Here is a 21,451-nt window from a genome sequence, read left to right on the forward strand (position 1 = left end):
AAACTTTCTTTGGTTGTGATATATCATTTTTTTTTAATTGGTTAGCAGTACTGGGGTTTGAACTCAGGATTTACCACTTGAGCCAGGCCCCTAGCCCTTTTTGTTTCAGTTTGTTTTTCAAATTGTGTCTCATGCTTTTCGCTTAGGTTGGCCTCAAACCATGATCCTTCTTACCTCTGTCTCAAATATTTGGAATTACAGGCATGTGCCACCAGGACTGGATCTGATTGTGACATGTCATTATATGGGTTTATATTCAATTTGTGCAAGTTCTAGTTAAGATTTTGTTTTGATCTCTCATAAGTACAGTTCTATACCATATGTATGCTGTGTGTTATTTTAGGTTAGCAGGACTATACTTATTATAAAGTAATGTAATTTTTCTGCTTTCAAATAATATGGAGTTAACAATTAAATTGTACGGTTATTGAAAGTTTAATAGAAGTCGCTCATACTTATTAACAACTATTCTTTTTAGCAACTTTTAAATTTTCTTTATAAACTAATTTTATTCAGTTTTTGACTGAGACATAATTTAACATCTAAAACAGTTAATAATTGACTTTAACCACACTCAGGAACGATGCAATGTGGGAATTAGCAGAGTTGGTTTTTCTTATAACAGTATTCTTTAGGAGAAGAAACCCAGTTTAGATATTTCCTTGGGATATATTTACTGATACTAAATTCTGAGGGAACAATGAGTATAACACAGTAGCACTTCTTTTCAAGGATTAATCCCCTACATGATTTTATTTTGAACCTATAGAAAAATTGTAAGAATAAAAGTCTTTAATGTATTAATTATTCTCATTCTTAGGTGCATTTTATCTGGTGTTTGAATATATGGACCATGATCTGATGGGACTACTGGAATCAGGCTTGGTTCATTTTAATGAAAATCACATAAAGTCATTTATGAGACAGCTCATGGAAGGTCTGGATTATTGCCATAAGAAGAACTTTTTGCATAGAGATATTAAATGTTCAAATATCCTTCTAAATAATAGGTATGGATATGAGCTTGATCTATATGTTTAAAATGAGTGTTAATATTTATATACCTTGATTCTGTTAACATTTACTTCATTGATTCAAACTGTTTTACCATAAACAACAACCATGCAGCTCAGGCTCCCTCTAAAGTCATATTAAATTTCCTTTTCATATTTATTTCCAATAATAGTTTGTAATGTACATAAAAAACAGTTAAAATGTGTTTTCAGCTTATGTTAAACATTGCAGTGACATCATAACCTGAGCTCTGGTAAATCTCTTGTAGTTGGTACAATTATTTATTTAAATGAAGCCTGCCTAGAATTATTCCATGCAGCTAGCATCTCTAAGAGCTAGGAAATTAAATGCATAGTTTAAATGATTTGATTTAATTCTGAGCACTGTTGACTTGAATAAGTAATTTGTCTTATTTCATTGAGATATACTTTCCTAAATAGGAACTGAACAGTACCTGAAATAAACTATTTTACTAATATAGCAATAGTAGTAGTAGTATAGTCTCTTCGAATCCACGGGGAGGGATTTTGGTTACAGGATCTCCATCCCCTTACCAGATTTGGTGGATCTCAAGTCCCTTATATATAAGATGAGTAGTGGTATTTGCATATAACCTGGGTACATCTCTCGATTACTTATAATCCTTAATACAATGTAAATAGTTGTTGTACTGTATTGCTTAGAGAGTAATGGCATGAAATAGTGCATTTTTCCCCCAAATATTTTCTATCTACAGTTGGTTGAGTCTGTAGACTCAGAACCTATAAATATGGGTAGCCAAATGGATAATAATAATAACAATAATAATAAATTAATAACAGTAACTGAAACTGTCCAGAGCAGAGTGCTAATTGTTAATCCTTTTTTGTTTGTTTGGTTTTGTTGGGAATGGGGTTTGAATTCAGGGCTTCATGCTTGCAAAGTAGGTACTCTACTGCTTGAACCACACCTCCAGTCCATTTTGCCATGATCCTCCAGATCTCAGCCTCGCAAATAGCTAGTATGACAGGTGTGAAGCACAGGCTCTCAGCTACTAATTGCCATCTTGTAAATCTGTCTACTACTCAAATTACCTGTAGGACCTTGGTAGTGCTACAGCATGATTAAAATTAAAACTTATATGTGTTTTTGATGAATTGTAGCAATAGAATATGAGTATGGATTATCAATTCAGACTAGACTTTAATACCTTTTGTTGATTTTGTCTTATTTCCGCCAGAGGGCAGATAAAACTTGCAGATTTTGGACTTGCTCGATTGTACAGCTCAGAAGAAAGGTAAGAGTACTCTCAAATGAACATTGTAGATATTAGAGTTCAGTTTTAGAAGCTGTGTTTAGAACATCTTACTGGTAATTTTTTAAAAAAGATGTTTAGTGTGAAACAATAATGAAATTTTACACTATGTTGGGTTGACTTTTAATTTTATAACATTTATAATTTTTTTAACAGAAGTAAATATCATTTCTGTAAAAATGTTCAGCTTTAAATATGACTGAAGTGTACTTCACAATTTTTAAAATTCATCCTTAGATTTCACTGCAGATCTAGACATTAAGATCTTAATTTTTGGGACTAGTGGAGTGGCTTAAGCTGTAAAAGCACCTGCTTAGCAAGCATGAGGTATTGAATTCAAACCTCAGTGCTGCCACTATCCCCCGCCCAAAAAAAAAAAAATCAAGATCTTAATTTTATGTTTATTAAAAAACTTTAGCATATTCCTTTAAAATTACATATTGAAATTTATAAACTTTGTTTTCATTATTTAGATTTCACTCTTGGTTTTACTTACATATGTAGTTTTTTTTTTTTTTTTAACTCTGGAAGTATTTAAACAAACTTGTGAGGAAATTCAGTGTATAAGATATAGAAAGGTTGATCTTCTGTGGCTAAAGTTGGGTATTTATCTGACTTGGCTCCATATGTGCCTGGTTGTAATGAAATAGGACTTGTCTTATTAGAACTAACAATAAGAGTTTTGAAATAAAATATTTTGTGAAATAGTGGATTTTATGTAAATCAGCCCTGGCATTAATTAGGTTTAATAAATAAGTCAGTGTAGTTCATTCTTTTCCAGTATTTATTTTCACATTAACTTATATTTTTAATTTTATAATTCTTAATGATTTTCTATCATTTCTTTAGTAATGCCTCAGTTTAATGTATTGAAATATCAGTTGACTGGAATTCTTAGAAATAGAGTTTGCCTTCAATGAATCTTTGCCAGTTTTTGGGCAATTGAAAGAACAAAAACTGTTGTTCAAATTTTTTAGAGTAGAAAATCTGTTTATTTCTTACTTAACCTTGCAGGGTTTGTGACATCATTCTGAAAATTCTTTTTATTAATTGTCTATTATTTTAGAATTAAGGTTTTCAAATAGTGTGTTTTGAATCCATTAGAGTTCATAAACCCCTCAGAGCGTGGCCTGGATGGAGGTGTGTGGACAGGGCTCTGGTTCTCTATACCTACTTCCATCAGAGCAATTTTGTTTTTGTTTGTTTCACTAAGTTTAGAAGTTGTGTTACCTCAGATTTTGTGGTAAGAACTCTTAAAATCTACTCAGCAGTTTTCAAGAGTGCAACGTATTGCCATTATATTTACCATGTTGTACAATAAATCTCATGAATTTATTTCATCTGTATAACTGAAGTTTTATAACCCCCACACTTTTGGCAGTACTGAGGTTTCAACTTAGGATCTTGCATTTGCTAGGCAAGTGCTCTACCACTTGAGTTATGATAACTCTAGCATGACTTTTTTGCTAAAATTTTTAGTTTATTTTTCAGGTAGGGTTTCATGGTTTTACTGGGGCTGTCCTCAAACTGCTGCCCTCTTACCTCCATCTTCCATATTGGTGGGATTATAGGCATGTGGTCTTTGTCTTTCTATGCCTGGCTTCTTTTTTTTTCTTTTTAACTTCTTGTCCTTTTAGTTCCAAATGATAGGGCATTGTAGTATTCTGTTGTGCATATATTCCACATATTCTTTATCCATTCACTTAGTCATGGATACTTGCATTGACGCCATAGCTTTGCTGTTGTAAAAGATTGAATGACTAACAATAAATAAATGTTGGATGTGATGACACACACCTGTGATCTCAGCACTTGGGAGGCTAAGGCAGGAGGGTCATGAGTTTCAGGCTGGCCTGGGCTACGTAGCAATACCATGTCTCAAAAAAGCTGAAAACTAAAAATAAATAAATACATTTTGGCAGAATCAAGGAGATATAGCTGAAGGTTTTCAACTGAGAATTTTTTATTCTTTACATCGTATCAGTAGTGCCTCTTAATAGAAATTGAAAAGAAATTGGTCTTAATGTGTATTTAACTTAAAACTTCATGTGACTAACATAATTTTTGAATTACTAAATTTCTCTGGCTATTCTTTTGGGGGAAATTCTTGTTAATTAAGGATTCTATTTGCTTAACTGGTTAAGTGAAATTTCACTGGTTACATTATCCTGAATACAGTGTGTATCTGTCATATTCTAATATAAATGATTACATTTCCGTGTAATAAGTTTTTTTTTATGATACTGGAGTTTGAACTCAAGGCATTGTTCTAGGCAGGCAAGATACTCTTATCACTTGAGCCATGCCACCAGCCCCAGTAAGTTCTTTTTATGCATATATTTATGCACATTTGGAATAGTCACATTCTAGAAAATTTTACTGGAACAAAAATCTTACATTCTATATTTCATTCTCCTTTTCTCATTGATTTTTCATTTTAAAATACAATGTTTGGTTCCAATAGAGTGTCAGAGGTGTGGTATTTCATTGAGCATGGGCTCTGTTATCCTGGTTTTAGAATTTTCAGTTTACTTTCGAGTCTTAAGGCAATGTATAATAAAATTTTCTGCTCACATTTGTAAGAGAAAACTTTTTTAAAGCAAATATCCTTGAAGGATTTATGTACTCCTTTAAACTTCCTTTTTTTTTTTTAAGATTAGAACAATTCTAATGTCTTCAAAATCCACTGGTGAAAAAAGATAATTAATATTATAGCATGCCTCTAAAGTACGTTTTTGTTCCAGCAAATTTAAGTAACATACTAACTTTGAATCTGTCTTTAGCATGTTTGTTGTATTTTCCTAAATTTTCTAGGTATTTCTTGAAAACAATAGCAAATGACTTTCCATTCATATTCTACTTTGTTATTATAATCAGAGAATAGGGTAAAATATTACCATAATACAGCCATGCAAATTTTAAGTTATTTTGGAGTATTTTGTAAGTAATTAGCTGCTATATCTAGAATAACTGAAATGTTCAAGAATTTAGTGTCAGATTTTTTTGTTGTTGTTCAAAATAAAGCAGATTTCAGCTTATCACTGTATTAGCACCAACCACATCTCTTTCATATTTGATTTTGGGTATTTTTTAATGTGACTATAATTCCATTCGGAGGAATTATAGCTAGTATTTGAGCTCTTTGACTAATATGGTCTCCACTGTTATGTGGGCAATAACAGGAGAAAGAATCACTGGATTAAAGGGAAGGTGAGAAATGATACTTTAAATATAAATAATCATTTTCTCATTTTGGACATTAATAGTCATACTTTGTTCTACTTAGCCTTGGGAAATGTAGAACTTCATTACCTGGTCATCTTTCAGTACTTACTCAAAATACAGCTTTCCCCCAGACTTTGAGTCACAATATTTCTCTCTCCTGAGTTTTAATTTAGTAAGTCATTGTTCTAATGTTTCGCCAAAAGATAGAGTGTATCTTCCTCTATATGGTGGCTCTGTCATATGGGGGGAAAAAAAGTTTTCCACCTAAATTGAAATTCATGTTCCAGAGAAGAAACTATAACTTAGCACATTCAGGGTTTTTTTCTTTTTTTTTTCGAGGGGAAGTACTGGCATTTGGAACTCTATAGTTATAAATCAAGAAACTTTGCTGTAGTCCCTACCTGTGCTATTTTAACTAATTATGGAATCTTGGTCAAGTCATTTAAACTCTTTGAGCCTCATTATTCTCTATTTAAGAATGATTTAAAAATCTTCAAAATCCTGGGCTGCAAGTGTAGTACAGTGATAAGAGCACTTGCTTAATATGCCTCAGGTCCTGGGGTCAGTTCTTATGACTGCAGAACAACTACCACAACAAAACAAAAACCAAGAATAAAGTAAAAACCTCCAAAATCCTAATACAAAATATTGAAAAGCGTGCTTTTTATGATTATAAAAATTCTTGTGATCAAAATAAAATAGTTTTTTAAGTGGTAATGAAAGTCTGTTGCATTTCTGTGTGATGATCCCATAGGGATTGGGGAACGATAAAGGGATTTTACAGTATTAGCATTAGTTTACCAACATACATACCCAACCCCAACACACTCACCTTTTTGGAGGTAACATCGCCATCTAGTGGCCTTTCATAAAATTACTATTAAAAGCAAAACTAAATTTTCTCAAAGCTATTAGTAGTTAGCACTGCTTGCTCCTTGTCCAAGGACTAAATGAAATTATTCAACATTAAAATTGCTTCCTTCATTCAAGCCACTATTATTGTATCCTTGTCACTCAGTCTAGAATTATAATCATTTTAATGATAGGAGACCTTATTTTATACTGTTGGCTCTAAACCATCACCTGTATTCACAGTAGGTACATGATTAACTCTGATCTGGGAGAAAGTGGTTCTGCTCTGGAGGATCCTCCTAACATAATACAGGGAACTTTGTGGAGTTTCCAGGTAGTAGGGAGATCTTTTGGGGGAGGAGGGCAGAACAGGATTAGAACCATGCTAATAGGATTGCTACATAATAACATGAATAACAATAATGATAAGACTGAGCAAGCTTCACCAATAGAAATATTACTTAGATCACTGACTTAACTGCATAATCAAAATTAAATTGTAGTTCCTTTTGTCCTGATGCAGTAGGCTACTTTTTTATCATACATAATGGGAAAGGCAGTTTACTTCTATAGGGGATAGTGCTTCTCTCTCCTCTTTGGGGGAAATTTAATTCATGTCCTTACAGATGTAAATTTCAGTTATTGATCATCTCATCTCCAAAACTGTGTGTTTATTGATGAACACACAAGATCTTAATTTAGATCTTGTTATAAACCATCTGTCCCATTCCCAGAAAGAATTATATTCCTTTACTTTATTCCCATTTTAGGTAAAGTTACCCAGTTATTCTCACAGATACATCTCTTACAAATCCTGGTTAATAGAGTCTATTGTTTTTTTCCTGCCTGTGGTCTTTGTTCCTAATGTGTCATTGTTATATCCATTGCTATCCCCAGTTCCCAATAATAGTAATGTTGAACTATTTGGAGTTCCCTAAACAAACATGTTCTGAAATGCCTTTGTGACTGTACATAAACTGTATTTCTTTTGCACTGAATTGTACTGTCTTCATTTCTTAGGTCTGACAAATTTGGTATTTTTTCCTTAAGTGTGCAATTTAGGTATTGCCTTCTTTGAAACGTGCTCTGAGTTCCACAGGCTTTATTTTTTGCTCCTTCCTTATTTTTGGTGGTGGTGGTTGTAGTGATGATGTTACTACGGTTTGAATTTAGTTCTTTGCTTTTGCAAGACAAGCGCTCTGCTACTTGAGTCATGCCCCCAACCCCTGCATCTTTTAAGTTGTTATTATTCTGTGCAGCACTTTTAGTACATTATTATAATTTATAACTATATAGAACCAGACTTTAAGGCTCTAAACAACTGCAACCATGATTTTTTTGTTGGGAGGGAGGGAGGCACAGTACTAGGGTTTGAACTCAGGGCCTCACACTTGCTAGGTAGGCTGTCTACCCCTTGAACTACTCCCCCAGCCCTTTTTTGTGCTGGATATTTTTGAGATAGGGTCTTGGGCCTGGGCTGGCCTTGAACCAGAATCCTGATCTCTGCCTCCCAAGTATCAAGGATTACCAGCGTGATGCCTGTCGAAGCCATGCTTTTTTGTTGTTTGATTGGTCTGTCTTTATTGCATAGTTAGCACACTGCCTAGCCCAAGAGTTTCAGTAAATATTTGCTGCTTTGAAGAAAGGAAAAAGAAGAAACAAACTTACATAGTTTATGTATATGACAGTTTATTACATATAGTCCCCTTTCACAAGGATTATTTTAAGAGAAAGTCCTTTGAGATGGGTGTGCAAGTATCATTATTCTTACGCATATGTTAAAGAAACTGAAGTTTAGAAAATTTAAGTGCATTTGCAAGATCTTGCAGAACTTCGTGGAGCTAAGAATTAAGTGGAGGTCTTTTGACAGAAAAACTGCTTTTAAACCTTGGATCCAACTTTGATCACATAAAAGTATTCTTTTAGGTAGAGAACACTAGAAGCCTCAAAAGTCTGCATACAAGATATCATTAAGCTAGTGATCATTTTTTGAGTTCTTTTGCAGCAAATTTCACTGTCTCTGTCTTTTTAACTCTCCAAATGTAGTATTTTACTTTTGCCAAGTGAGATATGATGTAGTTTAAGTCTTCTAGCAGGTTAACAAATTGTGTGATATTTCCATTTTTAAGTTTCCCTTAGTCATATTGAATTCCATTGTATTTAAGTAGCTTTAAAACTCCTTAAATATCTTATTGCAAAATTTATAAGTGAAAAAAATGCATTTTTTTTATTGTCAGTAGTGGAGTTTGAACTCAGGGCATCACACTTGTTACAGGTGCTCTGTCACTTGAGCCACTCCACCAGACCTATAAGTGAAAATATTTTGATAGCAAAAGTTATTTAAAATTATCTGATAAGTTTAATGATTTACATTTTAATATCTTATTAACCACATGAAGGTAAAAAAAATTTTAAGGGAGTTTTCTTTTTTCCCCTTCCAGCTATTTAGGTATTACATACCCAGCTGATAAAGCGATAGTGTCTGCCTTTTTTTTTTTTTTTTTTTTTTTTTTAACAAAAAACTGGCATTGAGGAATGGGGATATAACATGCTTGTCTACCGTGGAGGAAGGCACTGGGTTCAGTCCCCAGCAATGCAAAGCCAAGCTGGTAATGAGCTTTATAGATGAAAGTATTTAGTGGAAATTGAAATCTAGAATATTTAACTTCCAGACCAGTATTTCTGAGACTTTACTAAGTTTTGGTTTTCTGACTTAATATTAGAGGTGTGTGTTGTGTGTTTTGTATCTTGCAAATTTGTTGCTTGGACTTTAATTATGGAAATAGCTTAGGTGGTTCATTTCATATTACTAGATTTTCTTTCTTTTTTTTTTTTTTTGTAAGTTTTTAAGTGTATAAAACCTAAGAATCCTAATACATGTTTTTCAGAGCTAACTCTTCACTGGGTGTTAATTTGCTTTTTGTGAAAAGACTGGATTGAACTCCTCAAACATGTAAACTTAGTATCATATTTGTGTTAACACATCAGTTTACTTACTCTTTTTGTCATATAAACAAGATCTTTAGAATGTTGACAATAAGTAATCAAAACTAGACTAGACCAAGTTTGAAATACTAAGTTTTGAGGATTCTTGATTTTTATTTATTTGTCTGTCTTTGGATGATTATTTTCATATTACAACAGTACTTTAATTTTTCTGGCCTCAAAACATAATTTCAATCTCTTCTTTTGTTTTTACATTTGTAAACCTGGCATCTTAAACAACATGGAATATTTTCTTGATAATTGAATGATGTGATTCATGAAATTAGCCTCAAATGCCACTTACCTTGGAATTTGCTTTTGTGATTAAAGTCCTTCTGTCTGCATACTTTTTCAGTGTTTGTTTCTTTCTCATTAAGTAGTAAGGTTGAAAGTGAGATGTGGTACTTATTTTTGCAAAAAACCAAAACAAACAAAAATCCTTTTTGTTATTTTTTTGAGATAGTTTTCCTGTGTTGCCCAGGCTGACTTCAAATTCCAGATTCTCTTGCCTCAGGCTCTAGAGTGCTGGAATTATATGTGTGCACCACCACACACTTGGTTTGTTTTACAAAATTTTAAATAAATCACCATGAGATGTTTTGTTTGCTAAAAATTAGCCACTTAAAAACATTTAACACATAATTAAAGCACCACTAAGTTGAAAGTTTTCCTGCCATCTCTATTCTCTAACCCTGGCTTTTATCTCCTTGCTCTTGAAATGGCATTTGTGCAGCGATTTCAGAGAGCCAAATGTTTATGTATTGGAGCAAGAACCAAATAATAAAGGATTTCAGAGATTTTGTGTGGATATTAACTAAAAAGAAAGCAATGTGTACTAAACATGTAACACACTGTTATTTTTTACTGTCATTTTGACTATATTTTGAAAAGTGGATTGGCCTTGTAAGTCTAGAAGCAAGGACAATCAGAAAACTGTTGCAATAAAATCAATAGGACTAAACAATGGGCATTGGTATTGGAAAGACAGATTAATTACGTCATAAGGATTTTTGGGGCATTGTTAGAACTTGGTGATTGAATATGTGTTGTGAAATACATCCTTGTTTCCACTACTATTACAAGGTTTCTGCTTAAGCAGCTGGACAAATAGTTATTAGGATAGGCTAAAATATTGTAACAAAGAGAAGCACAAGGTTTTAGCAGTGGATTAAAAAGTGAGAAGTTTATATATATATGTATACATATATATTTCACACATAAAATTTATGTATATTATATTGAATAGTTTTTGCTTACCTTACCACACCATTAATATTTAACCATATCATCAGGTTGAGTGGTGACTGTTTCATATAGTCATCCAGGAAACCAGTTGGAAGAGGTGCCATCTTCTGCACATGCCTTCCAAGGCTGTTGTCATAAGTGAGAAACAAGGAGGGAGGTGTTACAAGCCAGGCTTAGAAATAGCATTTATCACATGTACTCCTATTTCATTGGAGAGAACTTGGTCATGTGGCCACAGTTTCACTGTGGTGAGGATGGGAAATGTAGCATAGCTGGGCGTCTGCCATAGAAGAAAGGAACAGATTTTAGAGGACAGCTGTCAGTCTCTGCCACAAATGGTGATGCTGTTTGCCGAGACAGGAAACAGGAAGAGAGAAGCAATTTGCAGCAAAAGGTAATAAATTTACTTTTGAATATGTTATGATTAGGTGCTTAAAGGATTTCTAAATTTGCATGTGTAATACGAATAAACAGGGAAGACAACTAAGATAACAGCATCAATTGAAAAATACTAGTTTTATTTTTCTTTAGCAATGTGATGATATAGGAATTTAAAAGTTATTTTTCTTAGATAACAAAAGAGTGAAAATAGGAACAAAAAAAGGGCATGGAAAAAAGATTGTATTTATTTTTATGTAGTTATGATATAAATCAGCCAATTAGTCTTCATAAGTGCTCACTCTCTGTCAGATGGTGCGCTAAGAAATACGTATTGGAAATTGATCTTTTAAAAACAGACCAAATCCCTGGTCTCATTTACATAGTGATGAAATAGTTCACATGTGTGATAGAGGAAAGAACTTAAAATGCTAAGTAATATAAAGAAAAAAAAGTGACTGTAGGACCTATTTGGGGATGGGGATGAGGGTGGTGGGGGGTAATTTTCACTAGGGCAATTAGGATAGACTTCTTTGAAGAAATAAATTGGAGCTAAGACCTGAGTGATGAGATGGAGAAATTTAATGAAGATCTGAACAAAGAACATACCTATTAGAAAGTAGAAGCTGGTGAACAGTCTGGTGACTGACTTGGAAGGTATAAGGGTCAGAAAGTTGTCCTGTGGGCGACAGAAGTGAGATCCTCAGTGTACAGTGTTATAAACAGAGGTAAGTTTAAATTTTATTTAGTTGCAATGGGAAATCACTGGACAGTTTTAAGCACAGTGATGTGATCTGACTTAATGCTTTAAAAATAACAACAATGAGTTTTAAAAAGAAGTGAAAGAAACTAGGGGTGGAAGCAAGGAAACCACTGAATATATTATTGCAGTAGTACCAGTGAAATGATACTAATGGCTCAGACTTTGGTTGTAGTTGTTGAAATTATGAAAAATTATGGGATTTAGGATCAAGTTTGTTAGCACAAGATTTGAGGAAAAAAGGAATCACAAATGATTCCTGGCCAGGTAAAGTGGTGCATGCCTATAATTCCAGCATTCACAAAGTTCAGGCAGGAAGATCATGAATTTGAGACAGCCTGGGCTACATAGGGAGACCCTGTCATAAATATATGTATATATACATACATACATATGAAAGATGAGGGAGGGCTAGAGGTGTGGTTCATGCAGTAGAGTGCCTGTCTTGTAAACATTAAGCCATGAGATCAAACGCTAGTACTACCAATAAATAAAAGTGGTTCCTGGATTTTTTCAGTGGATGCCCTAGATTTTTAGGTAGTTAACTGAATGCTGCCCTTACGTCTCTAAAAAATAGTGTAAGTTATAGTGTAAAAGAAATTAGTGCAGACTTTATTGTATGTGTTTTTGGAAAAATTAAGCATTTTAGAGCTCGCTTAGGTATATTCTTTTATATGATTCTTCTTTTTCATTTCTTAGAATGATCTTGTCAAGCCCTAAGGAAGGGAAGACCACAACCATTTCTCTTTTCCCCTGACCACCCTCCCCAATCTCTGGAATTCTTGGGATTGTATAGCTGCAAAGTATTAGAACTTGTCACCAAACAAATAGAAAGTCTATGACAGAAACTATCTAATATTTGGAAAAACCATTAATTGGTATACAGTAAATATTTTCGTGGTGGTATACTTAGAGGTACATTTCATCTAGTTTTGTGTTTAATCAGTTTTGAAAATGTACTGTTCTGAATTTGATAATACAGTTAATAAACAATATAGTTTTAACTGCTAAAGAGGTCTGTGTAATATTGTGTAGAAATTGATATGTAGTATGTATAATCTTATTTAAATATTCCTTTAAAATAAAATTTCATCACCTGAATTTGTGTGATTTTGCTAAGTCAACATAATTTCATTAAAAAAAAAGATAAAAATTATTTACAGATTTATATTAAACATTTCTTTGGGACTAGTTATCTAGTTGTACTTTTATAACATGACTGTAGATTTCAAATGCTTGTAGACCTTTGAGATATCCTAAAAACTAGTCCTCATTCACAAACTTAGTTCTCCCATTCAGCTAATTTGTATATGTCATCTAATATTACAAGGTCATGTAAATTAAAGTCCCCCTCTATGCCTGGCACTGTTCTGGGCTGTGTGTGTGGGTTATATTAAAGAATGGTATGATGCCTTTAAATTTTCAGGGAAGATAGAAAATATGAAATAAGGTTAAGATACATTATTGAAAACAGAGATTAAACTTTAAGAAGGTGCATCTTTTACTATATAGTTAACAATTTATAGGAATTAAGTGAGAAAAATCAGAAAGGAATTTCAAATTGGAAAGCAAACATTTTAAAAGAATGATTAAGGACTGGAGGTGTAGCTCAAGAGGTAAGCATCTGCTTTGTAAGTACAAAGGCCTGAGTTCAATCCCCAGTCCCACCAAAAAAAAAAAAAAAAAAATTGAGTCTGGCTTAATTAAATTAGTTGCAGTTTTAAAATACCTTCCCATTGTGTGAAGATGTGATGCCAATAAACAAATAAAAATCACTAAGTATGATAATGTTGGAAAAATTGAATCCTAATTTGCTATTAAAATACACATCTCAGATTGTCCTCTTTATTTTCAGTTTTTACCAAAGTCAATGAACATTTTTCTGTCTTTGGAGCACTGTTAATATTGTTCTCTCTTTGGTAATGTTGTGATGCCCAGATTGATGTCTTATAATACTAGTGCTTAAATTATTTGGAGAAATTTGGCCAAGTGGGTCCTCTGATTTCTTAGCACCCTCTTCAACTCATGTAAATCAAATAGAAGGTGACCATTCTCTGAGGTTTAAAAACACTTTGCCAGAGAGTGCAAATATGATGGTCAAACTTAGCTCTAATATAACTTGGCTACATAATATCTCTTATGGCAAATAAAGAGGTAAGTATACATACTCTTTTTAGAAAGTGACAAGTCATCTAATAAAGTACCATGCCTATTGGTAGTGAGGTTTTTGCAGTATAAACTCTATAGTCTGCATTTTTTTTTTTTTTACTTCTTTTCACAAGTCAGAGTGGATTGAAATTAACAAAATATTGGCATGTATATGCCCAGTTAAAACTTTTTGTTAGGACTGGGCACTGTTGGCTTACACCTGTTAACCTAGCTAGTTGGGAGGCTGAGATTGGGAAGATCGAGGTTCCAGGCCAGTCTGGCAAATAGTTCACAAGACCCCATCTCCAAGATAACCAGAGCAAAATGAACTGGAGGTGTGACTCAAGCGGTAGAGTGCCTGCTCAAGCACAAAGCCCTGAGCCAAACCCTGGTTAGGGGCTGGAGTGTTACTTAGTGGTAGAGCATGTGCTTAACATGTGTGAGACTCTGGGTTCAATCCAGCACCAGAAACAAACAAACAAAAAGCCAACAAAAAGCAGACTTTTGTTAGGTGATCCCAGTTTGAACTATATCTTGTTCCCTATTAGTACTTTGTCAAGCTTTGGCCAAAGTCAACTCCCTTTTAAATCAGTTAATCCTTTTAAAATGTTTTGTGGAAAGAAAAACATTATTCAAGTAAGTTGATATAATGATCTACCTTTGACCAAATAACACTTGCTGCTTTTTATTTTCATGTATTTAGGAAATTTTTTCAGTTAATGAGGTTTCTTGCAGATGGATTTTATGATCACAGATGCCTTAGTACATCTGTATTTAGTAGGCAGATGAAAGTGATTTTAGTTTGGATTGTAGGATTACTTTGATAATTCAAAATAATATTTCCTAAGAGACTCTTTTTTACTACAACAAATGCTAACTCTAAAGATTGCTTTTTGTGTTTTTTAGTCGGCCATATACTAACAAGGTCATCACTTTATGGTACCGCCCACCTGAACTGCTGTTGGGAGAAGAACGATATACACCAGCTATTGATGTATGGAGCTGTGGGTAAGAGAGGCTCATTGACTGGTTTATTTTTCTTAAAACATTGAGTGGTAAATCAGGACATTTTGTAATGATGGGTTTTGTTTTGTTTTGTTTTCCTATTAGATGTATTCTTGGCGAACTCTTCACTAAAAAACCTATATTTCAAGCAAATCAGGAACTTGCACAACTAGAATTAATAAGGTAAACTGCTGATGTTAATATCTGTGGGAATGGGAGATGTCGTACTCCATAGGAAATTAAAGTTGAAAGGCTTGTCTTTTCAGGAGAACAGCATGGTTCTCTTGAAGGCTAATGACTGCTAAGTGGAAGATTAATTAGAATGAAGCCCCTTTCATACTTGTTCCAGTAAAATTAAGGATCTGAAGTCTCTCTCTCTCTCTCTCTCTATATATATATGTTTTAATCAGTGGGGAGAGGAATTCAGTCAAAGAACTTAATGCCCTAAAGATAGGACTGGGAAGGAAGAGTAATAATGAGGTGGGAGAAAATGAATACTTTCAAAGAAAGTATGGCATAAATAAAGAATTAATGTTTGGCGTATTATAAATACTCTACAATACATAATAAATTCACATATTTTTTAAAGTCTGTATACATATAACGTGTTATGCATGCACATCAAAATATATGCATATAGCCACTAGTGTTGACCTTCATTATTTGGAGCCTATCAAAGGACCTAGCTCATATAAGCAGTTACTCATACATGTTAGTTAATATCTTTCTTTTACTTCGTAGTATTTTAAAAGAAAATCTTTTCTAAAAAATGGGTTTTTAATAATAATGTAAATTTGCAGCTTACAAGATGTACACCAAAGTGTTGAAATGAGTGTAAAGCCTTAGGAAGTCTGGTAGGCACAGATTTACAGAATTTCACTTTCCTAAAAGAACAAAATGAACGTAAAGCAATAAATAGTAGAGAAGGATTCCAACTTCATCTGATAAATTGGAAAGATATCACCCAGAAACAGAAAACTTTAGTCAAAGAAAAAGAAGATCCTGGGAACTGATAAATTATCCCCCTTTAGGGAGAGATAATTTAAGTTAGAGTTTTGCTCAAAATTCCCCACTCAAAAAAAAAAAAAAGAAAAATCCACCAAACCCCCACCAATTAAAAAAAAAAAAAAAAGGCCAAAAAACCAAAAGAGGGGTTAAAGCCTATTTCTTTGGGAATAAATTTGTTACACTCAGAAATACCCAAGCAGAAACTACAACAAAACAGCCAGTTGCTTCACCTAAATTGGAAGCATTGTGTTCCAGACTTGGCTGGCAGGGGAGTGGGGGTGGTGCAAACACAGAACATTTAATGAAATGGGCAAGGGAGTGTCCCAGTCCATTTTCTGCTGCTATTTTCTAGCTACCACAGATTGGATAATTTATAAAGAATAAAAGAATATTCATCTCACAGTTCTGAAGATTGAAAGTTCAAGATTGGGCACCTGCATCTGGTGTGGTCCTTTTTGCTTATACAGGACTCTGTGAAGTCCTAAAGTAGCACAGGACATCACATGAAGAGACAGGTTAAGCTAGAAAAAGAGAGCTAGCATTTATAACAAAGTCACCCCCCCAATAACCCATTAATCATTGGAGACCTCATGACCCTCTTACCTCTCTAATACCATTAACACATGACTTTGGGGATTATTTCTAATAAGTAATGAAATTTGGTGGACGCATTCAAACCAAGAGTAGGAGGGAGTTAATCAGAAGAGAGACAATAAACTTTTATCTTACCTTTTTTATTGTGCAACAGACAAGTATACAAGAACCAAGAGGAACTGCTATATCCAAAATAATACAAAAGTTAAATATTAGTAGAAAAAGAAAACAAGAATGAACTCTAAAACAATGAGTATAATAAAATAATGAGTATAATAAAACAATAAAGCTAAACCTGTACTTAGGAGAAAAATCACAACCTAAGTATAGTCATTTGCTATATAATGACATTTCAGTCAACCAAGGTCCATATCTGTATGATGGTGGTCCCATAAGATTATATTGAAGTTGAAAAATTACTGTCATCTAGTGATGTCATAACTGTTGTAACATCATACTACAAGGAATAGTCACATTTGTAGTGAAGAACCTATTGTGGTGCCAGTCATATAAAAAGCAAAGCAATATAATTATATAGGTATATAATACTAGAGAATGATAATAAACGACTATTTTACTGGTTTATGTATTTACTATACTATACTTTTTATTGTTATTTTAGTGTGTACTACTTCTACTTACTTAAAAAAAAAGTTTACTGTAAAGCAGTATGCTTACACTGGGCAGCAGCCTCATACAACTTGTGTTTACTGCCTCTCTTGATTGCATCAGGAGGCCACATCAAGTGATTGACCTATACCATCTAGGTTTGTGTAAGTACACTCTTATCATGTTCATACAACAACAGAATCACCTAATGTCACAGTTCTCAGAACATAACTGTGCTGTTGAGCAACACATGATGGTATAGTACTAAATAAGAAAATGAAGGCAAATGAGTTAAAAAACTGAATTAAGCATTGAAGTGACAAGTTAGGGAAATAAAACCTAGCAAAAATAAACCTAGTGAATAAAAGCATTTAATGAGTTACAATACATAAAAATATAGAACTTAGGAATACATCCAAGTTGTAGTGTTGGGCTTATTTACATGTATATGCAATATAAATTAATCTAATAGTTTAACTTATGAAAAAAGAACATAAAGAAATGAAATGCCAGTAGCTCATACCTGTAATCCTGCTACTTGAGAGGCTGAGATAGGGAGGATCACACCTTGAGGCCAGCCCAGGTAAACAGCGAGACCCCATTTCAACCAGTAATTAGGCACAGTACATGCCTGTCACCCCCAGCTATGTGGGAGGCTGAGATCACGAAGGTTGCAGTTCCAGGCAAAAACATTTGTGAGACCTCATCTCAAGGTAAAAAGCTGGGTATGGTGGGTTGTGCCTGCCATCCCAGTGATGGTGAGAATTATAAAATAGGAATTGCAGTCTAGGCTAGCCTGGGCAAAAAGCAAAACCTCTGTCTCCAGAAAATAAAGCAAAAAAGGCTGGAAATGTGGCTCAAGCGTTAGAGTGCCACCTAATAAGCATGAAGCCCTGAGTTCAAACTCCATTACTGCCAACAAATGAAATGAAATGAAGATGATAAGATAGAAATTGACCTCAGGTACAAAGAAGATAAAAACTGAGATTGCTTTGATTCACTAAGATGGACCCTAGATCAATTAGAAAACCTAAATGTGTAAAATAGTGTTGTCAAAGCACTCTTTGAAGAATCAAGCCCCCTATATTTTCATAGGTAAACTGTTGCAAATCTTTCCGAAGCCAATAATTATAATGTTCTTTAAATTGTTTCATAAAAGAATAATACAGTAGAAGCTTTCTTATCCAATCTTCTGTTGAATAGATTTTTAACTGATGCCCTCTACTCCCTCTAAATAATAGCTTGATAACATAGCAAGCTGAAGATGTAGAGCTTATAGTTTACCACTTGCTAGTAAGGCTACATATTTGTCATGACAGTTAAGGCATCTGATGACCAAGAGAGGTGGGTGGTGGCTTTCAGTTTTCTTATGTCCAATAGACAGGTTAGTGCTTTGCAAAAATCTTAAAACATTGCTGAGTGAGTAACTGTGTAAGCATTAAGAAAACTAAAATATATAGCAGAATTTAGCATACATAGAAAGTGTTTTTAATTTCCAGCTTTATTTAAAGCAACCAAAATTAAAAGTCCTTGGAGATGTGTTATGGTTGTGGTTTGTATAAGAAAGCGAAAGCAGAATTCCATCAGTGAATGCTCTGTTCAAAGAGAAAGCCTTGGCAAAATGTCAGATGGTTAGAGAATAAATTACATTTGCAAGTTTTCAATTAAAGCAAAATCCCCTGTGACTTTTTTTTGTATTTAAGCAATAATTGTGCTTGATTTTACTGGATATTAGGGCTTCTGTCAATGAAAGTTAACATATATTGAGCCTATTTACAGTGCAAGCATGTTCATAGATTTTCCCTTGAATTATCTCAGTTCAGCTTCATAACAACCCAATGACTTCTTTTATTCTTAAGAAAACTAAACCTTAGAGAGGTTATGAATTTATCCAGGGTCATACTTCTAGTGGCAAAACCTTCCTGCAACTTTTTGCATAGTATGATATGAATGCTAATATTTGGCAAAGACAGCATGAATACCTCTAAGAGAGGTATTAGCAAACATGCATCTTTTTATTAAAAAAATTAAGTTATAGCATAAAATAGGGTTCCTCCCAAGAATGCAAGGAAGCTGTAAGAAATCCCTTATTATACTTCATCATTTTCATAGAGTGTGTTTATCTGATAAGTGCTACATAGACATTTGCTAGGAATGTAAATTGTTAACTAAGTGTAAATGGATATTTCCTCAATGTGATAAAAAATATGTATAACAAACTAATAGCCAGAATAATATTTAGTGATGAAATAGTAAAACTAGTAAAGACAAAAGTGAGAAAAGGTTGCCTTCTAGTATTGTTATTTAAGATTGTTTTAGAAATAATAGCCAGTTACTGGTAGCATTAAGAAAAGCAAACCAATAAGAGATACATGTAGTGGAAAAGTGAAGACAGACTTGTCATAATTTGTGTATGATAACATTGGGTATGTATTTACATAGAACATGCCAGTGAATCACTTAAAACACCTCAAAATAAAAAGTTTGGTAAAATGACAGTAGAAAAAGTAACACACACATAATATGCTAATGTACATTATATACTAATACATCTATACTGAAAACAATAGCTTTTTAAAATTGTGTACCAATAATAACCAATTAGAAAACATTAGGGGGAAAGGTGCCTTAATAAAACCACTACCATATACCAGGAATACTGAAAACAGTAATATCTCACTTAAAATTTTAAAGCATTTTGGAAAAACCGTTGGAAAGGCGTATCTTGTTTTTGGCTAGGAGGCCACTTTTTTTTTTTTAAAGATTAACAGTTTAATCCTATATTTGTCAGACCATTCCTAGTGAGAATTTCCAGACAGGCTTTAAAACTGGACAGTTGATTTTATGTGGACAGTTGCTTTTATGTTTCTTTGAAAACTTAAACATGACAATAACCAGCAAAAAGGGCGGGGGGGGAGAGGAAAAATATGAGGAGGTATTAAAAAGAAGGAAAATTTGGCATATCATGTTCAAAAAATTTCTAGTTAACTAAAACCACCTGGGCACAATGTATAATTTAATCAGTAGTATTATATGGGAAGTCCAGGAACAAAAGAAGTTAATATGGACCATAGAATATTATATAGAAGATAGCAGATCAGATGGAATAATTGACAAAATTTATTGATTTCTGGGTATGTAGTAGTTACGAGGCTCTGAGGAGACCGAGAGGGAAGGCAGAAAGCCTGTTACTTCTTTTTGGGGTGGGGGTATAACAAATAAATTAGTAAGGTATATCAAGTGACCAAAAGTATAAGGGAGTAGAAAATGAAAGGAGGTAGTGTATATAAGGTCAGGAAAGGTGACATTTGAGCAGAAATCTGAATGAAGGAAGAACAGCAAAGTAATTAAGATCCTGAGGTATAAATGTGCTTGACTTATTCTAGGAACGTGTGCTAGTCTATGAATGATACAGAGGTGGACCGTTCACTCCATCACTTACTAGCATACTGTACAGTCAAAAGGGAAATGGTAGATCTGTAGATACTGACATGGGAAAGCAACATGAAAAGAACAGTATTACAGAAGGCTGTGTTTAAAACTTGATCCATTGAGGTAAAACAAATTCATCAAAGAGTCTGGAATTGTTGCCTGAATGTAGATTTGTAAGAAAGCCACGGAAGAAAATTCTTACTTTCTGATTTATATATTTCAGCATGTGTTTGTTATCAAATATTTATAAGATGCTTCAGTTTTGGTGCAGTGACATTTTTTTAAAACATGAAGAAAATAAAGGAAATTTTTTCTTCTCTCTTTCCTCTCTCTCTCTCTCTCTCTCTCTCTCTCTCTCTCTCTCTCTGGCGGCACTTGGGTTTGAACTCAGGGCCTCACGCTTGCTAGGCAGGGGCTCTTACAGCTTGAGCCCCTCTGCCAGCTTTAAAGGAAGTTTCTGATGAAAGAAACAAGTGTCTCTGAGTGTAATAAGGCAGCAAAGTATATTGAAAGGGGTGTGGGCTTCAGAATCTTACAGACCTGGGATCAAATGCCAGCTTAGCCACTTTGACTCTTGTAACTTAGGGTAAGTTCTGTAATGCCCTAAATTTGTTTCTTCACAATCAAAACAGGACTACTAGGGGCTGGGTATGATGGCTCAGGCCTATTATCCCACCTACTTTGGAGGTGCTTATTTGCAGTAGTGCTAGATTGTTGGCCTAATCTAAAGGCTCAGGCAGAATGACATGTATCAGCATTATGTAAGTACATATTAAAGTGATCAAGAGTAGAAATAATAATCAGAATCCTTACACTACAGTGATTTGGTTGTTTTATTTATAATTTGCTTACTTCCAGAAAGTATTTTAGGCAGATTACTAAAGTTTGTGATAGAACTAGCA

General features: G+C 33.8%; 1 protein-coding gene and 1 long non-coding RNA gene across 5 annotated transcripts in view; one reads left to right on the forward strand and one right to left on the reverse strand.

Moving 5' to 3' along the window:
* LOC141420730 (uncharacterized) overlaps positions 1-14,812 on the reverse strand; it is a 37,851-nt gene extending 23,039 nt beyond the window's left edge. The window contains exons 1-2 of the long non-coding RNA XR_012445283.1: positions 11,603-14,812; positions 10,628-10,741 (exon numbers count right to left, since the gene is read on the reverse strand). This is a non-coding gene — a long non-coding RNA (uncharacterized lncRNA). The remainder of the gene's footprint in view (positions 1-10,627; positions 10,742-11,602) is intronic.
* Positions 1-21,451, forward strand: part of Cdk13 (cyclin dependent kinase 13) — a 109,314-nt gene that overhangs the window by 65,916 nt on the left and 21,947 nt on the right. For all 4 annotated transcript variants that reach the window (XM_074065356.1, XM_074065357.1, XM_020184804.2 and 1 more), the window contains exons 6-9: positions 821-1,010; positions 2,234-2,290; positions 14,808-14,909; positions 15,012-15,089. In XM_074065356.1, the coding sequence (XP_073921457.1) occupies positions 821-1,010; positions 2,234-2,290; positions 14,808-14,909; positions 15,012-15,089 (427 nt within the window). The remainder of the gene's footprint in view (positions 1-820; positions 1,011-2,233; positions 2,291-14,807; positions 14,910-15,011; positions 15,090-21,451) is intronic.

Source organism: Castor canadensis, chromosome 2 (genome assembly GCF_047511655.1).
Source record: "Castor canadensis chromosome 2, mCasCan1.hap1v2, whole genome shotgun sequence".
NCBI classification, from domain to species: domain Eukaryota; kingdom Metazoa; phylum Chordata; class Mammalia; order Rodentia; family Castoridae; genus Castor; species Castor canadensis.